Source organism: Falco peregrinus, chromosome 5, assembly GCF_023634155.1.
Source record: "Falco peregrinus isolate bFalPer1 chromosome 5, bFalPer1.pri, whole genome shotgun sequence".
Lineage (NCBI taxonomy): Eukaryota > Metazoa > Chordata > Aves > Falconiformes > Falconidae > Falco > Falco peregrinus.
This window is the reverse complement of record NC_073725.1, coordinates 78,559,915-78,575,363: the sequence shown is the minus strand read 5'-3', so window position 1 is coordinate 78,575,363 and position 15,449 is coordinate 78,559,915. Positions and strand designations below refer to the sequence as shown.

The 15,449-nt window shown below is 38.1% G+C and overlaps 2 protein-coding genes across 12 annotated transcripts in view; one reads left to right on the top strand and one right to left on the bottom strand.

The window, feature by feature from the left end:
* The window catches only part of IFT140 (intraflagellar transport 140), an 85,978-nt gene that overhangs the window by 34,536 nt on the left and 35,993 nt on the right, over nucleotides 1-15,449 (top strand). For 8 of the 11 annotated variants that reach the window (XM_027791832.2, XM_027791836.2, XM_027791835.2 and 5 more), the window contains 3 exons: nucleotides 79-210; nucleotides 1,386-1,418; nucleotides 2,569-2,765. In XM_027791832.2, the coding sequence (XP_027647633.2) occupies nucleotides 79-210; nucleotides 1,386-1,418; nucleotides 2,569-2,765 (362 nt within the window). The remainder of the gene's footprint in view (nucleotides 1-78; nucleotides 211-1,385; nucleotides 1,419-2,568; nucleotides 2,766-15,449) is intronic. The other 3 variants (XM_027791834.2, XM_027791837.2, XM_027791838.2) reach the window with 1 other exon arrangement.
* TMEM204 (transmembrane protein 204) overlaps nucleotides 3,067-15,449 on the bottom strand; it is a 29,655-nt gene continuing 17,272 nt past the window's right edge. The window contains exon 3 of the mRNA XM_005241001.3: nucleotides 3,067-5,216. Within this exon, the coding sequence (XP_005241058.1) occupies nucleotides 4,972-5,216 (245 nt within the window). The 3' untranslated portion in view covers nucleotides 3,067-4,971. The remainder of the gene's footprint in view (nucleotides 5,217-15,449) is intronic.

The following is a 15,449-nucleotide window of genomic DNA, read 5'->3' as shown; positions in this document are numbered from 1 at the left end:
GAACATGGAAAATAAAAACAAAATGGAAGAAGGATATTGCAGCGTAAAAACAAAACAATGCTTTGCTTCCTTTTTCAGGTGGATGTTTGGATTATATCATTCTTCAGTACTGAAGAGCATGGCCTTTTGCTTCAGGACAGTTTTCCATTGCCTTCATCCTACCAAGTTCTTCTGGGCATGGAGGTGCCACATTATTACTTTGCAAAAAAGGTGAGGAAATCTTTTGTGATTCCTTCCCTTCTGATAAATTAAGACTTTTCACTGTGTAGGGATTACATTTAACCAAACGGAGTCTGGGGTAAGTAGAGCAACTCAAATGGCAGTTGCTGCATCACATGTAGAAATGTCATAAAGACAATTCCAATGCAGGTGTACTTGGCAGTATTGTGGAAGTTGTACTGAATTGGCTTTTCATGGGATTTGCAAACTGGATGCAGTGTGCAAGCATAGGAGACACAGTAGTTACCAGGGAATGCAACTAAGAAAGGGATGTGAAAAAAATACTTTCTACTTTACGTAGTCACCATGCCTATTGCAAGTAGTGTGTGTGTGAACTTTACATAGGCTGTAAGAGGGGACATTTCCAACTATCTTCAGCAGAAGCAATCCATTTCCTTGTTGGAATGGAGCTTAATCCCTACAGAATACTGAAGAGCAAGAATACTCATTCTGCACTGTCACCAAATGCCTATGTGCTACAAATACCAGGAATGGATGCTTTAACTTCTTAAACTTGAACATGAATACAAAATTGTTTGCATCTTAGGTAAATAATACCGTGCATAATTCCATGCATACTGGAAGAAATGAAGCCTATTACCTACAGATTGGTTTTCTGGTTAAGCTCTGATCTGAGTTTCTTAGTCCCTGTTAAGATGGTGATTTGCACTGTTCCCTTCTTATAGGGGGAGCTTAACAGAGTCTGTTTATTCCACCAAGGCATTTATTTTTGTAAAATCTGCAGGAACTTAATAAGACTTCTAATCCTCTAAATCTTCTGAATAAGACAGACCAATGAGATCACATAAATCTAATTTAATGTCATTTAGGAGTAGTGTTAAACAGGGAGAATGTATCTAGATGTTTTTCTACTTATTATATTTAGATTCAGAGCAGTACTTTGCAGTCTAGCTCCCTTCCAAAGAACTGACTGTTGTCACTCCTCCTGTGCAGATTTAGCTTTTAGAGTTGCACTCTATTTTACTTTCCTTTTTCCCTTAATTTGAAAGGTCAAAGGTGATCTGCTGCTTTTTCTAATTTTCTTTTAACACTTCCCCCCATCATGTATCATGCTATTTTACTTTGATATTATGTTTCTTTTTTTCTCTCCCTCCCCCCCCCCCCCTTTTTTTTTTTAATTTTGTATGGATTATTGCTACCATTAGTTGTTTTTTCGGAGGGGATATGTCTATAAACCTGTAAGTATCTGCATTATTTTGTTCCTCTTCCTTCATTTTCTGCTTTTCTCTTCCGTTTCCATTTTCTTTCTTCAGTAGGTTACTTTTAGTGACTAAATTACTAATTTATAATAATAAATCATTATATTAAAATAAAATTAATATAATAATTCATTTTAGAAACATGATTTAGTATATGAGCAGTCTGCTTTAAATACAGCAAATCAAGTTGATGAAACAAGTGTGTTTTGACCAAGTTTCATTCCAGGGTTCTTCCTTATTCATTGTAGTGTTTTTCTGTCCTGGTTCCAGAAATTCCCCAAACTGTAGTCACATGAATTTGCACTGCTGATTTGTCTCTTACAATATTCAATACCTTCAGTGTATAATAATATAATACTATTTTTTTATTGGCTTCTGTAAACCGTAATATTTGGTTATCTCATCTAACCATACAATTAGAGTAGAGTATATGTGAAATTTGGTGTCCTTTGTGACTCGGATGATCTTGCACTGTTTGGCTTGTGAAAATTGTTATACTCTAGAGAGATCATTTGATATTGATGATTGACTTTATTCTTTTTCTGAATGAATGTTGTAATTGCTTTGGGCTGCCTTTCAATGACTGGTGAAAGTATCACTGAAGCTCCAGAACTGCTAATTGTATGGGAAAGGATTTGAATCTGAACTTTAGAATTCATAAGCTTCACATGAAGGCAAGAATAGAAGAATTGGGTCTGAAAGTTAGCTTTCAGAACAGAAGACTCATTTTTGAGAAGAGACAAACCCTAGAGAAATGTTATCTGAAATCTCCAGAAATCTGGGGACTTAAAATAATAGTTATTATAGTAAATAATAATAATATTTATAAAATAATAATAATAATTAGTATAATAACAGAAGGCTGCCTCTCCTGTGGTATTTTACCACAGTCTCCAAACTGTCACTAACGTGCTGTGATTGTTCATTATATGCTCATCTCTTCTACGACATTCCATATTTCGAGGCATTTTCTAGGGAGTTCTCAAACATTGCAACTATTGTCACTATTGATCATGGTCCTACAGAAATAGAAAACCTGGACTGTAGTGTAAATAATGTAATTAATTATAGGTACAAAGGAGTTAGTTTCAACCTACTTGATACCTAAATGGTAACATTCTCATTTTAGCTGGGAGAAAGTGAGAATGGACAAGCAGAGTCTGGTGCAATAAAGGTGTCTCAGATGGTTGCGAGAAGGCCCATGAGAGATTTCATTGGATTAGGAGACTGTGATAAGACTACCCGGGATGCTGTGCTGAACTTCAGCTTCTATCTCACTGCTGGCGACATGGATGAGGCCTTCAAATCCATCAAACTGATAAAAAGGTATCATAAGTATTTTTTATGTATTTCTTTATGGGTACGGTTTGTTTTCATTGAAAGTTTGAAGTTTTGATCCTCCTAAATTCTCCTTTGCATTTTTCCTCTGATTTCATTCTCCCTTGCATTTTTAACAAGATGAAGTATCTTTACCTTACAGACATTTTATCGTTTTCTCTGCTTATTCTTTGTCTACAAGATACTGCAAGCTCTGTGGATTCTTTTTTACTAAATGGGAAAAAATGATAACAAGCAACCATATTTTTTGTCTAAATGGGAAAAATCTCACATTATTACTAGAAGAAAATGAACATTCACACCTTTATTTATACAGCTAAAATAATCACAGTAATACAGAGTATTACAAATTTACCGACCACATAGCTGATTTTAGAATTTAAATGTACATTATTATAATATGGATATTGCAATATTAGAAGAAATAATATAATGTCTTTTAAATACTCCAATATTTTATTTTTTAAAAACCCTGCAATTAATCATAGCATATTATTTCTAGAAAATATTTTCCAGAAAGTAATGCAGGAAAATGAATACAAATCTTAGTTGGTTTTTACAAACCTACTCCTAGAAGAAACTCTTTGTCAGCTTTATGGTAGTCTGCCCTGATAGTCTAGAACAATGCAGTTGTTCTTGTTCTAGAGCATCAGTCTCTGCAGTGTCACTCACTTTGAACATGGTGCAGAGCCGCAGTTGGGGTTGAGTTTCTTATTACATCAGAACTGAGTGCAGAACAGAACTCAAGAGCCAGCTTGATGATCACATTTGTAAGGTGGAAATAATGATAAAGAAGAAAAGCAGTGTACTCAGCTGGGAGCAACACAACAGTCCTAAAGAATTTGTAACATTCACAGCTCATGGTCCTTCAAACCTGTCAGTAACTGTGCTCAGAGTAGCATCCTCAGAGGTTTTAAACTTCTGTCGTTGCCTCTAGTTCCTGTATCCTAAGTGTTTCTGCCTAACAGTTTTTGACTTACTGTTTTTCTTCCTGAAAGTTCTGTGCACATGACTTCTGTGAGCCTGTGTGCTTCTCAGGGTCAGGCTTATGAACATTATACCTAATTCCAAAGGTACTAATTATTTTAATTTCACTACCATATTAATTTACCAGGCAAATCTTTCTAAAATCTCATGCTTAAGTCTTGCATATGTCTCTTATTCTCTGATTTGGGTGCTTGAGTGGCACTTATATTCTCAAATATTCACTGTGTTACATGCCTCTGAGCATTGCTGGGCAGAGCTGGGTGTCCTGACGACGCTTTCTAATCTGAAAATGTCACAGCAAATGTTAAAGCAAGCTGGGAAGAAAATAAATTAATTTGGGCTTAAATATCTATTTTTAATAATAGTTTCCAATAATGTAAGTTAATAGTATCTTGATTATTAGGGAGTCCAGGTAGCCTCCTTCTGTTGATATTTGCCCTCGTTGTAACAATGAAGTAGATTTTTCAGCAACGTGTATGGCCTGTTCTAGCTGCGTACCCTTTTCTTGTTTTTAATGGCATATCTGTTTACATGTAGGATGAACCCAAACCTCTGTCTCGGGATACAAAAGAAGTGTCTGAAAAAATGCCCCTTAATTCTTCTGCATTCCCTTTCTTTAGAGTGGTTAGAGTTGCTTTTGCTTTTTGCTGTCTAGGCTATGCTGTGGCTGGGGAGCAGGTGTTGCAGCTAATGAGAAGTTGTTTGAAGAGATGTGTGGAGGGACTAAAGATTTGTGAAATTTAAATAGCTGTTAAAATCATCACTTATTCTATAGTAAGTTTTCTGCTTTTTCAGGTTACCTGTTAAAGCCAAAGTTACTGTCACTGGTCTCCTATAGCTTTTACATTATTATTAGGAGGCAGGATAACTATGCAGACAGAGGAAATGTTTGGTTGCCTTTCTATTGCATACACTCTGTGTCTGCTACAGCTGACCCTGCTGATGCTCTGTCAGGATTCTGACAATCCAACATTCTGTGCTGTACAGCAGAGGGAGAGGGCAATATAATATAATATATATAAAATTATGTGTTTTATACATATGTATATAGATGGAGCCCATCCAAATAATAATTGAGGGCCTCTGCCCACAAGAGTGAGCTTTGTGATGTCTTTCAACCCTTAGTTTTAAATTATACCATGTATTTATAGAAAACAACTCCAATGCAGATCTCCTTGGAGATCTTTCCCCTTTCAAGTCCATTCTTTCAGCACGGTGACTCAACATAGTCGTTTTCCAGGCCACGGCGAAACCGAGCAGTCAGGGTACGACTGATGACAATGACCCGGGGTGCCATGCAGTCCTCACGCCTATGAAGGATGTTCCATATGAGAATGGCAGCTGCCAGTGTGGCCAAAAGACAGGCTCCAATGTTCAGATAGCAAGACCAAGAGAGGTTGGTGTAGGGTCCGATGCGGTAGAAAGTCACCAATCCGATAACCAGAACAAAACCTGGAAGGAGAAACGTGAGAATTATTTTTGATCTGTTAACTCTCTTGAATTTCTGTAGTGGCAGGATGCCATAAGCCAACATTTATGAGTTTCCACCTCTGTTATGGTGTGCTGTATGTGTTCTCAAAGGGTTATTTCAGCATGATGTTGTATGCAAAGCCTGGGTGCCTGAAACGGAGTCTCAATGTTAGGTTAAAATCTCTTTACTCTGTTTTAAATTTCTTACTCCCATTTAGCTGTATTCCATGTTACTTTCTCCCCTGGCCCATCCTCTTGTCTCACTTACACAGATGTTATCTGTCTTATTCCGGTTGCCAGCATAGAAAACTGGTATATTAATAATAATAATAATTAAAATCTTTTATTCAGAATATGGTACCCTTACTCTGAAATTTAAAAATGTTTGTGTAAGGCAGGCCACTATTGTAAACTGCAAAGATGATGAATAGCTAAATATCTTACAAAAATAATAAAGAAGTACAGAAGCTTAAAAAAAAAAAGGAAGGTGAAATAACTGTTCCCACTGATACATGGCATCTGGCTCTGGATCTTGATTTTCCGTGGAAGAGCATGTATTGTATCCTGCGTATGCATTCTGTCAAGTTTCTTTCTTAAAAAGAGTATTAGTAATGCAGTGAAGATGGAAAAGTTACAAATTATATACAGATAAAAAAATGGGGAGGGAAATTAAATACAAATAGGAGAAAAAAGTAATCACTACTTAAGTAGGCATGATACTTTTACTATTGTCAGTTATGTGAAGGCTGAATCCCCCTTCTAATAAAATAAACAATGAATGAGTATTAATTCAGGAGACATCTGGCATCCTCAGCTCTCTTGTGTCTATCTAGAAGGTGGTTTGAAACTCAGTTGCTTGCTACACCTCCTCCTGAGTAGCACTGTCCCACAGACGGAACGTATTTGAGGGTTTCAAGTGAGGAATGTCTTCCTAAGGGTATATATAGCTCTTTCCTGCTCTTTTGCCACTATTCAGTAGCCTTTGCTGTGGAAAAAGTCTTAACATAATCTGGATGGGTTTTAGGCTGTTGGCTCAGTTGTAAGGACAGCAATTAATAACTCCCTGATTTTATCAGTAAGTCTAGTAGGTGTTTAATGGTTCAGCATAGTTATAAATGAACAAGTTGTCATCTGGGAGAAATCTGCCTAGATGGAGCACACTGACTTGAGTTGCACAAATCACTGATCTGTATGCTAATTGTTTGTTAGCCCTCCTGAAACGGGTCTATAGGCTTACTCAGGAGGCCGTTTTAATGTTAGCAGAGTTGGAGATGGGATCCCAGTACATGGGTCGTGATCTAGCATTATATCAAAGTATACAGGTTTGAAAGTTGCTTCTCACATCCTGTTCAAAAAACGACTCAGGGCTGATTAGAAAAATTGTGAAGTTGAAATTTTGACAAATTAAGCTTAAACCTTCATTTTTTTTCAGTAATCACTGTTGGATGACTTACCTTGTATCAAATTGCACGTGCTTTTTAAAATCCTGGTCTCTTGAAGTAAGGCATGGTTATCTGTGTCCTTGGATGGATTGTGTAAGGCAAATCACCTGTCTTTGAAGGAGTTAATTTTTCTGTATATTCATATGTTTATCTCATCACCACTTGAACGTGGCAATGTTCTCTCCTTCTGCATTCAAAATCCTCACTGAAGTTTGCAGAACACTACTTCTGTCCTCAAAGCCACACTTAATTGTGCTCTTCCTTTTCTGCGATGTTTCCTTGAATTGCTTTTGAATTCTTGTGACTTTGGTGTTATCAGGGTCTTGTATGGCTTTAATCTATGTCTTTATTGTTAGTGGTAATAACCTACAAGAAGATTGTGGCAGAACTGGGAAACAAAATAGTTTTCCCCTCACTTCCAATATCATTCTGTGAATTCAGTTTGTCCTGAGGCACATGGTAGACAAGAGAGGGGGAGATCAGCTCCCATATTGTGGAATACCTCATTTTTTTTTCAAACTCTCCTCTGAGATGGCTCAGTTCCCTATCTGTGGAACCAAGATGATGAAAATTCTGTGTTTTGTTTTGTATTTCAGAGCTTTGGAAGCAGAGTGTGCTAGTTGTAATGTGCTTATGGAGAATTTGTATGTCTACATCTACATTTGAGGTCTTTAGGTCTTATAATACAGATAAACACTGACAGTGCTTTGCTCTTCCACAGGTTGCAGTCCACTCTTTCACAGGATGATAGATAGCAGTTTTCTCACAAAGGTAGGAAACTGAGAGAAAGGGAGGCTGCTTGCACCTCCTGTAGTCAAGTTGTTGACCTGTTTCTTTTCCTTCTGGCTTAAAATTCATAGGAAGGAGGGTATTGAGATACAAATCGGAGACCCATCTCACTGATGAGTCTGGCTCATGACAAAACTTTGTGTGATCGATTTTCCTTTTCAGCTTTCCTTTTAGAACTCTTTCCAATTCACATACCCTTTCATAGGGAATCCAAAAAGCATTAAATAAAGAATAAATAAAAAAAGTGTGAAGCAAAATCATAAAACCTTAAGCAGGAAGCACTTTGAATCTAAGCTGTTTGTGCCAGTGACCGCTTACAGGTACTTCTAAGGGGCAGATATTAACAACAGCCCACTTTAGACTCTCTCGCATTGTTTGTTTGAGGGTCTCTTGGCAGAGGGAGCTAGGTTCAGGAACACCAGTTTAGAGTAATCCTGATGCTATGTCATGCCTTGCAGCTTGATTTCCACTTACGGAATTAATGACTGGTGCTTTCCCACTGCAGGTTTACAGCTATTTACCACTATCTCTAGGTTAGAGGAGTAATGGATGATTAGGACGTCTAGTTTCCTTACTGAAAGTCAAATCTGCTTGTGCAAAACTGCCGGGAAAACCCTTTAGGGTTCCTGGTGTATTTGTGAGCTGTATTCCCTTGGGCATGACTTCTGCCCTATTCTTTGCTCATTTAGCAGAGGCAAGCAGCAGTGGTCTGTCTGTACACGTTCCTTTATGGTAAAACAGAAGTAAATAAATGCTGTAGGAATATTTTCAATATTTAAACTTTTTTTCCAAATAGCCAGCTTTTAATTGAATTACTTGGCTTTTTTTTTCTTGCTTATATATCACTTATAGTCAGTTACTGTTCTAAATGGCTACATAGCTCATGAAGGTGGCCGGTCTAGCATGGAGATCTTTTCCATCCAATGGAGCAATTTTCCACCAGGAAAAAGCACTAAGGCTTCCTTACGAGTCCCAAAATAAAACTATTCATGCTAGCAAGACTATTTCCCTTCACAGGCCCTTTGTCTGAACCCTGATCAGACGAGCAGCCAGTCATACAAGAGGCTTTCTCTCCTTCTGCAGTTCTGTGCCAGTGCCTGAGCAGCAGGGCTGGGGAACTGGGAGGATAATGGGGTTTGAGTCTCTCTGACTTGGCAGATAGCAGGAATGAGTCACTGGAGCTCCTGAGTGAAAAATGTGGGATCTCTTTAGAGCACTTCACTGCAGGCTAGACAGGAACTGACATCTAAGAAGAAAGAAAAACATGACAGAGGTGGGAAGAGTTTGAAGCGTGCTACTGTAGAGAGTTTCCACAATTAGTTTTACAGTTCTGTCAGCATAAGTAAGCTCTGGAATAAAAATGTTGCTGGAGCATTATTTTTTCCAGCATTCGTATTTCATTTTAGCATGACCTGATACTGGATTTATAGATGTAGGAACAAGCAAACGGTACAGAAATTGTATTGATCCAAAAAGACTGAGTTTGCATGATATTTAAATTTTGATGAATGCTGCTTTTCTAAAGATGTGTGAAAATCCCCGCAGTTTGCTTAGAGTTTTGTCTGTAACAACTTAATCAAAATTAGAGTACTTGAAGCAAAGTGTTCCAATGTGCTACTTAGTTTTCTTTGCCCATAGAGTGATCTTGTACACCAGTCAAGAGTTGAGATGTAAGGTTTAGCAACCAGGCTGTTCTCTAAATGACTGGGCAAACACCTTCAATTCACTTATTTGTGGAAGCCTGATGCCTCTCCTTCAGTGATTCCTTTTTCCTAGGGAAGGTAGATTCTAAAAAAAAATGTAACGTTTATTCCTTTGTTATATGGATGTATCTGAGGAGTAGTGTCTTCCTAGTTTGGAAACCCTACAAATAATCCTCTGTGTGCCATTTGGTTGCAAACTGTAGTGTATGGATGCGATAATACTCAATTTCTGTAAGGAAAGAGAATGACACTAATGTTTTATTTTTACTAGCATAGCTAAAGCACAGTATTTTCATGATAGTGGTATCTCCTGTCTTGCTTACTACCTTCATTGTGAGTGTTACTAACATTAGGAAATCTTTTGACAACATTTTAATTTGTTGCCTTTTCATATTGTTAAATATTCATTTGGTGTATCACAGTTGTGAGTATTCCGTTAGGGGAAAAAAAGGTGCAGGAATTCTACTCTGTTGATGGTTGTGTAATATGGATATAACTCTGTTGTTAATGTAAGTATGCCAATGCAGAATTTGGCTCTGTATTCAGAACAGTTAGAAATACACCTACGAAAATTAACCTTGTATTGAGAGTAGCTTCAGTCTCCGTGACTAAAAGTGACTGTGGTGACTTTGCACTTTTTAGATAGATACTATTAACACGGAACAACAATGTCTGAATTTAATTTCAGTATTCTAGTAAAATACCTGGAGGGAGACAGTTGGCTTCTCAGACTATTTTCCATAGGTAACTGCTAAAAATAATAAGAAAATTGCTTTACTTGCAATCAGTCTTCTTGATCTTTTAATTTACAATACAATTTGAGGAGAGCTGCAGATGGCAAATATTTCTTTAAATTTAGTTATGAAAATACTAAACATTTTCATCTGGTTTAGTTTCATTTCTATGTTGTAGCAATGACAAGACTTTTAGATGCATGGCTGAGTTTCCCTGAATTAATTTCATTATGTACGTCAGTCAATTTCAGATCATTTTATTGTGTATTGTCTAAAGTCTGCACAGAGGCCACAACTTTACTAAAAATCCTGATGAGATTACTTAAAGTACTTTATTTTCCCATAGAGCTGCTGTTTATCTCTAGTTGTTTCCCATCTGTAGCAAAACAAGCCTGGATGGGGGGGCTTTTCCGCTGGGGAAGGAAACAGATAACAAATTCACTAGGAAGACTTTTGGTTGGGACAGTATTGACTGTGAGTGGGGGTGGGTTGAGAGAATGTTACTTTTTGAACTTACATTTCAGATCTGTATACTGAATTTCCTGTTTGACTGTAGCTGGCTGCAAGCCAACTACAGATTTTTAGCATTTTAAAAGAACTCTCACAGTCACTTCTTCTACTTCTGTGATAGTTTGTTGGGGTTTTTTTGGGGGGGTCGTTTGTTGTGGGTTTTTTTTTTTTTCAGACACCTCTTGATCACATTGCTCCTTTTTATTTTTACTTTTATCCATTGATAGTGCAGATGAAGAAACCTACATTATGTTTTCTGAGGTTGGTAGAAAGTCTGTATTGGGACTTATAATCCTCCTCTTTACAGCCTGTCCTACAGGATGACACTGCTGCCAGGAAAAGGGAGAACAAGGAAAATAGAGTAGCCAGACTGCTGTTGAGAATTCACAACCCACGCTTGTGCAGCAGAACTGCAAACAAGGAGGGGAATTTTTTTCACCCTCTTTCTCTATGCACCCCATTAAACTTTTACAGGGGACGATTTAGCTGCAGTGAGTCACAAGCCTGAATAAGTTGCTTGTAGCAGCTCAACTGTATTCTCAAAGTCTGATTGCCTTAGGACTTATGTAAATGATTAATCAATTAACCCTTTTTTCCATATCAGCCTGGCACAAAAGGAGCTTCTGTAAAAGCTGTGTGTTCTTCATTGTAGTACCAGGCTGAAAGCTGCAGCAGTATGCTTGCTTTGGTTTATCATGCCACAGGGCCTTTAGTGGCCTTTGGGTTTTCAGTTGTACATTGAGTACAATAAAATTTTCCTTCTAAGGATTCTGGTAGAATGTAACATCTCTTAGAATTAAACAAGTTGTGAGCAGCAAAGCTTCTCAGGGGCACTAAGACCCTCTTGTCTTTTTCAGTTCTCACCACTGAATTACAATGGCTTTCCACTTGTGGTGTTCTTTGAGTTTGTCGGTCCCTTTTTGTCTTTAATCTGATAATGTTGGGAGATTTAGTCAGTGTAAGGCAGTGAATTCTACTTTATGTTGGTTGGAAATCTTCAAAGGGAGGTGCAGAGCACTGTTTAACAAGTTTAGGTCTACTGACAATGAACTTGCTTTACTTGGTAACCTTTTGGAGGTTTCCTTAGAAATTATGGCAGTCCTTGAACTGAAGGTTGAAAAGCATTCCCTATGAATTAGACATAATTCTTGTTGGGCAGCTGTTTAAAGATAAATGTGCAGACTTTCACACAAAGTCAGCTGCAAATGTTGCTTGGCACCCTGGATTCAGAGGCAGCTGGAGTCAATGAAAGCTCTGCTTTTGATAACAGTAAACTTCCTATCAGACACAGGTAAGAGCTCTTGCCAGCCTCAGCAAAAACAGCTGGTGCAGAGAGGAGGAGTCACTGAGAAGTGATCCTCCTGGAAGTTTCCATAGTTGTCTTCTGCTTCCATTTTTCATGTTTTCTGTCAATCTCCTGATGCATCAAAGGGTAGGAGTTGCATAACTGTGGACCTAGCTAGTCAACTTGGTTTGAATTTTTTTTTTAGGAGAAACCTCCATGCATATATATATAATAGGCATGTTCTTAAGCAATAAAGTCAATATTTGAGTTGAAGAACTTTTCATTTCATGTGCTGCTTTCTGCATTAATGCATTATTTCTAATGCTATGTCTGTCATAAAACATGTTCCTTTACTTGCATATCCGAATGATAGTTTATTGGTAATATCTATGTTACCATATTTCTAATCAGAATACATGCCCTTGACATTGAGATGCTACAACAAATGGCCTGCTGTGCATCAGTATTTAGACATGAAGAATGTACACAGATTTTCACCCTGCTGCAGTTATACCAGTTGAAGAGTTTAACATACTTCTTGTGAGCTACCGTTTTTCCTGGTTTGCTGGTTCAGCTGCTCTTGTGAAACATTTCAGTCAAAATAAGTGGGATAGAAGTCTATATTTTAAGATCTTTGCAAATGCAGTTCATTTTGCGAATGTGTGAAAACAAGATTATTGTGAGGTTGGCAGTCCACATAAAGACAAGCAAGTTTGGCATAGAGGTGAAATAAAAATGAGAAATAATGAAAATATTTAGCACAAATCAAGGAGTCAGGTTCTCTCTTTTTGTTAACATTTTTAGGTTATTTGCAGTGTCTCACTTATTTGCTTCCTTTTCAGGAAGCATTAGGTTTACAGCTCTGTAGATTTCATCTTAGAACAGATCTGGCTTGAGGGTGTCATGAAGGAAAAAGGTGGAAGGAAGTAATACAGAAATCAGAATCACATTGCTATTGTGAATATCTTCAGCCATATTCTCCAATGGCTGCTTTAATGGTCTGTTCTGCATTAAGATTTTCTGGATATCAACTAATCTAAAGTTGTAGTACCCAGAAAGAAGAGAGAAGGTAAATGGTCTAACAATTGTTTGATTTAGATTTAATAGCACAGAAATTAGAGTATGCATGAACTCAGATTTCCTGTGATGCATTAGGGATCTGGAGAGAAATACACGGTCAGCAGAAAAACACAGTAGGAAGAGTTGAAATGCAGTGCTTGAAATTTGAAAGAGGTGAGACTGTAATTTATTTGACTGTAAATGACAACCTCAGTAGGAACACAACACTTTAATCTTCAGGATATGTTATGTATTAAAGTAATTTAATGCTGAAGACAGATTTGCAAGAATATTAATCATTATGATTCAGATTTATTCCAGTCTCGGACTTTCAGAAACTACGATGAGATCTAATGTAAGGGATATTTCATCCTGGATTTTCCCCGTTATGTTTCTAACATTTCACTCAAGTCTGTGATATTCACCATTGTATAAGATTGGAGACTTGGCTAGAGTTCCTTAAGATCTGATCCAGTCTGGCAGGTTACTGCTTGTAGTAGTTTAATATTCTCTGAAGTGCTCTTTATTCCCTAACCTCTTTGTATGGATTTCCCTTTCCAACTGTTCTTCTGTCAGCTCTGTTACTCATCCTATATTCAGCACATGGAGTTTGTAACAGTTCCTCGGAAAAAAACAGAAAACCCAAAACCCTCTAGAGGGAAATTTCTGAGCATTGACACAAAATTCCACATACAACACTGGTTCCATTTTCACCACATGCCCTTTCCAAAGCAAACAGCTTGCTTTCCTGTTAACTGGGAGGTGTGAGGTTGCAGAGCTTCGGAGCTGTGTGAATCCCATTGCTATCCCAGGAGCAATGCTGTTTCCTCTCTTCTTTCCTTCCTCTTCGCTTCCTGGAGCTTTATTTTCTGTCAGAGGTCCATCCTTTTTGAATGACTGTCAAATGCTTGTGCAGGTGGCAGAAGTGAAAAAGTGAAAAGTGGAGCCTGGAGTCATCGCAATCTCTAGTGGGATCAGAGATGGTTGATTTGAACTTGTGATGGGGTTTGGAAGAGAATGCTTAGTACACCTAGTTCTTGTTCAGACCTCGGGAAAATGTAATGAAACCCAGACATGTTTCAGTGAGTAAACTGACTAAAAATAAGAATAGTTGACTTTGTGATTCTGAGCCATATACTTAAGCTTTCCTCCATAATACTAGATTTCATTCTACTGGTGACCGTTGTGGTTCTCTTCAGCACTTGTTGGCATGTTCCAGGATGAGAGTTAGAGACCAAACAGAAGTTGTAATTAGAGGGGGTGACACAACGGAAGATAATTCTTTCTGAATTGCACAACAATTCTTCAGATCATTTGGATTTTTGAAAAGGAAAAAAGCAGCAGGTGGGTGCTTGTGTTTTCAGTAACATATTTGAAAGTGTAATAAACAGAAATTACCCAGCCAGTACTCAAGAAATATTTAGTAAGAACTAAGGATGTACATTCTTAAATATTGTTTGCTCTTCACACAAACGATCTCTCTGGCCTAAAGTACGTTGGCTTAAAATTAAGTAGGGGAGAGCTTCACAGTGATTTCCCTTGAGCTGTTTTGCATGGACAAAGTGCTTTTAAATACAAGCTTTTGTATCCACCGTTCTGCTGTTTTTGCCTGATATTTCTACTTTACTTTAAAAATAGATGAGAGGTTACCATCTCAGAGTGGAAGCTCAGGGCTGAGTATTACAGGTGGTTTATAGGACAAGGGGTGTCTGCTTTCCTCCTCTTCAAAAAAAAAATCTTGGTCTCTAGCTGTGGCAGCAGTCCTTCATCAGAGCAACATAAATGCTGGACTTGCTCACAGTTTGCACATGTGTGTTGTCTGATATCAAAGATGTTTCAGCCATAATGTACAAAATGCTGTTGCCTGCCCTAATCCAGGGTATTTAGTGGACAGAGCTGATTTTTGTGGCCAGTTTGAGTGGCTCAGCATTACAGAGTACACGTTGGGCTCTGTGAAAGAGGAGGAGCAGCCTCTTTTGCCAGTGCAAGCTGTACTCTGAACCACCTGTCCCGTGAGTGCACACCCTTGATCACCCAGGTAGTCAGCAGTTGATGTACCACTGTCCTGGAATACTAGGGAGCTCTCCAGAAGTCTGTTTTATTTTGGGATAATGGCAGAGATGATGACTCCTTCCCTCTTTTTTGTTTTGGGTTTTTTTGGGGAGGGATGTTTGTTGGGTTTTTTTTCAAGTATACATTCCAGAAGACTTCAGCTGGCTGTTCTGGATATCAGGAAGAATTTTTTTTAAACATAAAACCTTAATTAAGATAATGAAATGTAAAATGAATCTCATGTTACTGACTGCAAGGCAGAAAACCATCAGATGACAGTGAGGGAGAGCACAGCATAACTGCAAAAGAGGATGGGGAAGAGGGGCAGGGATAGCCACCAAAGTCATTGCATTATTTCTGCAGATGGGTGACCTTTTGATTCCTATAGCGCAGTCTCTGTCTTTGGAACTGTCATGAGCTGCCAGATCAGTCTAGTCACACCTTTTGAACACAAACAGGCAGATGAACTCCTTGATTCAACAGCTTCTTAAGCCATTCTCATTAGTGTTTTGTTAATCATTCAGACTCTGGCTTTCCTCCCCTCTCCCCTCCCAGCACTGGGGATTTCAAGGTTCAGCTTGCATAACAGGTAATAGCAGGCATTTCCTTCTCCTGTGTCGGGATATCCTGGCGCCCTTCAG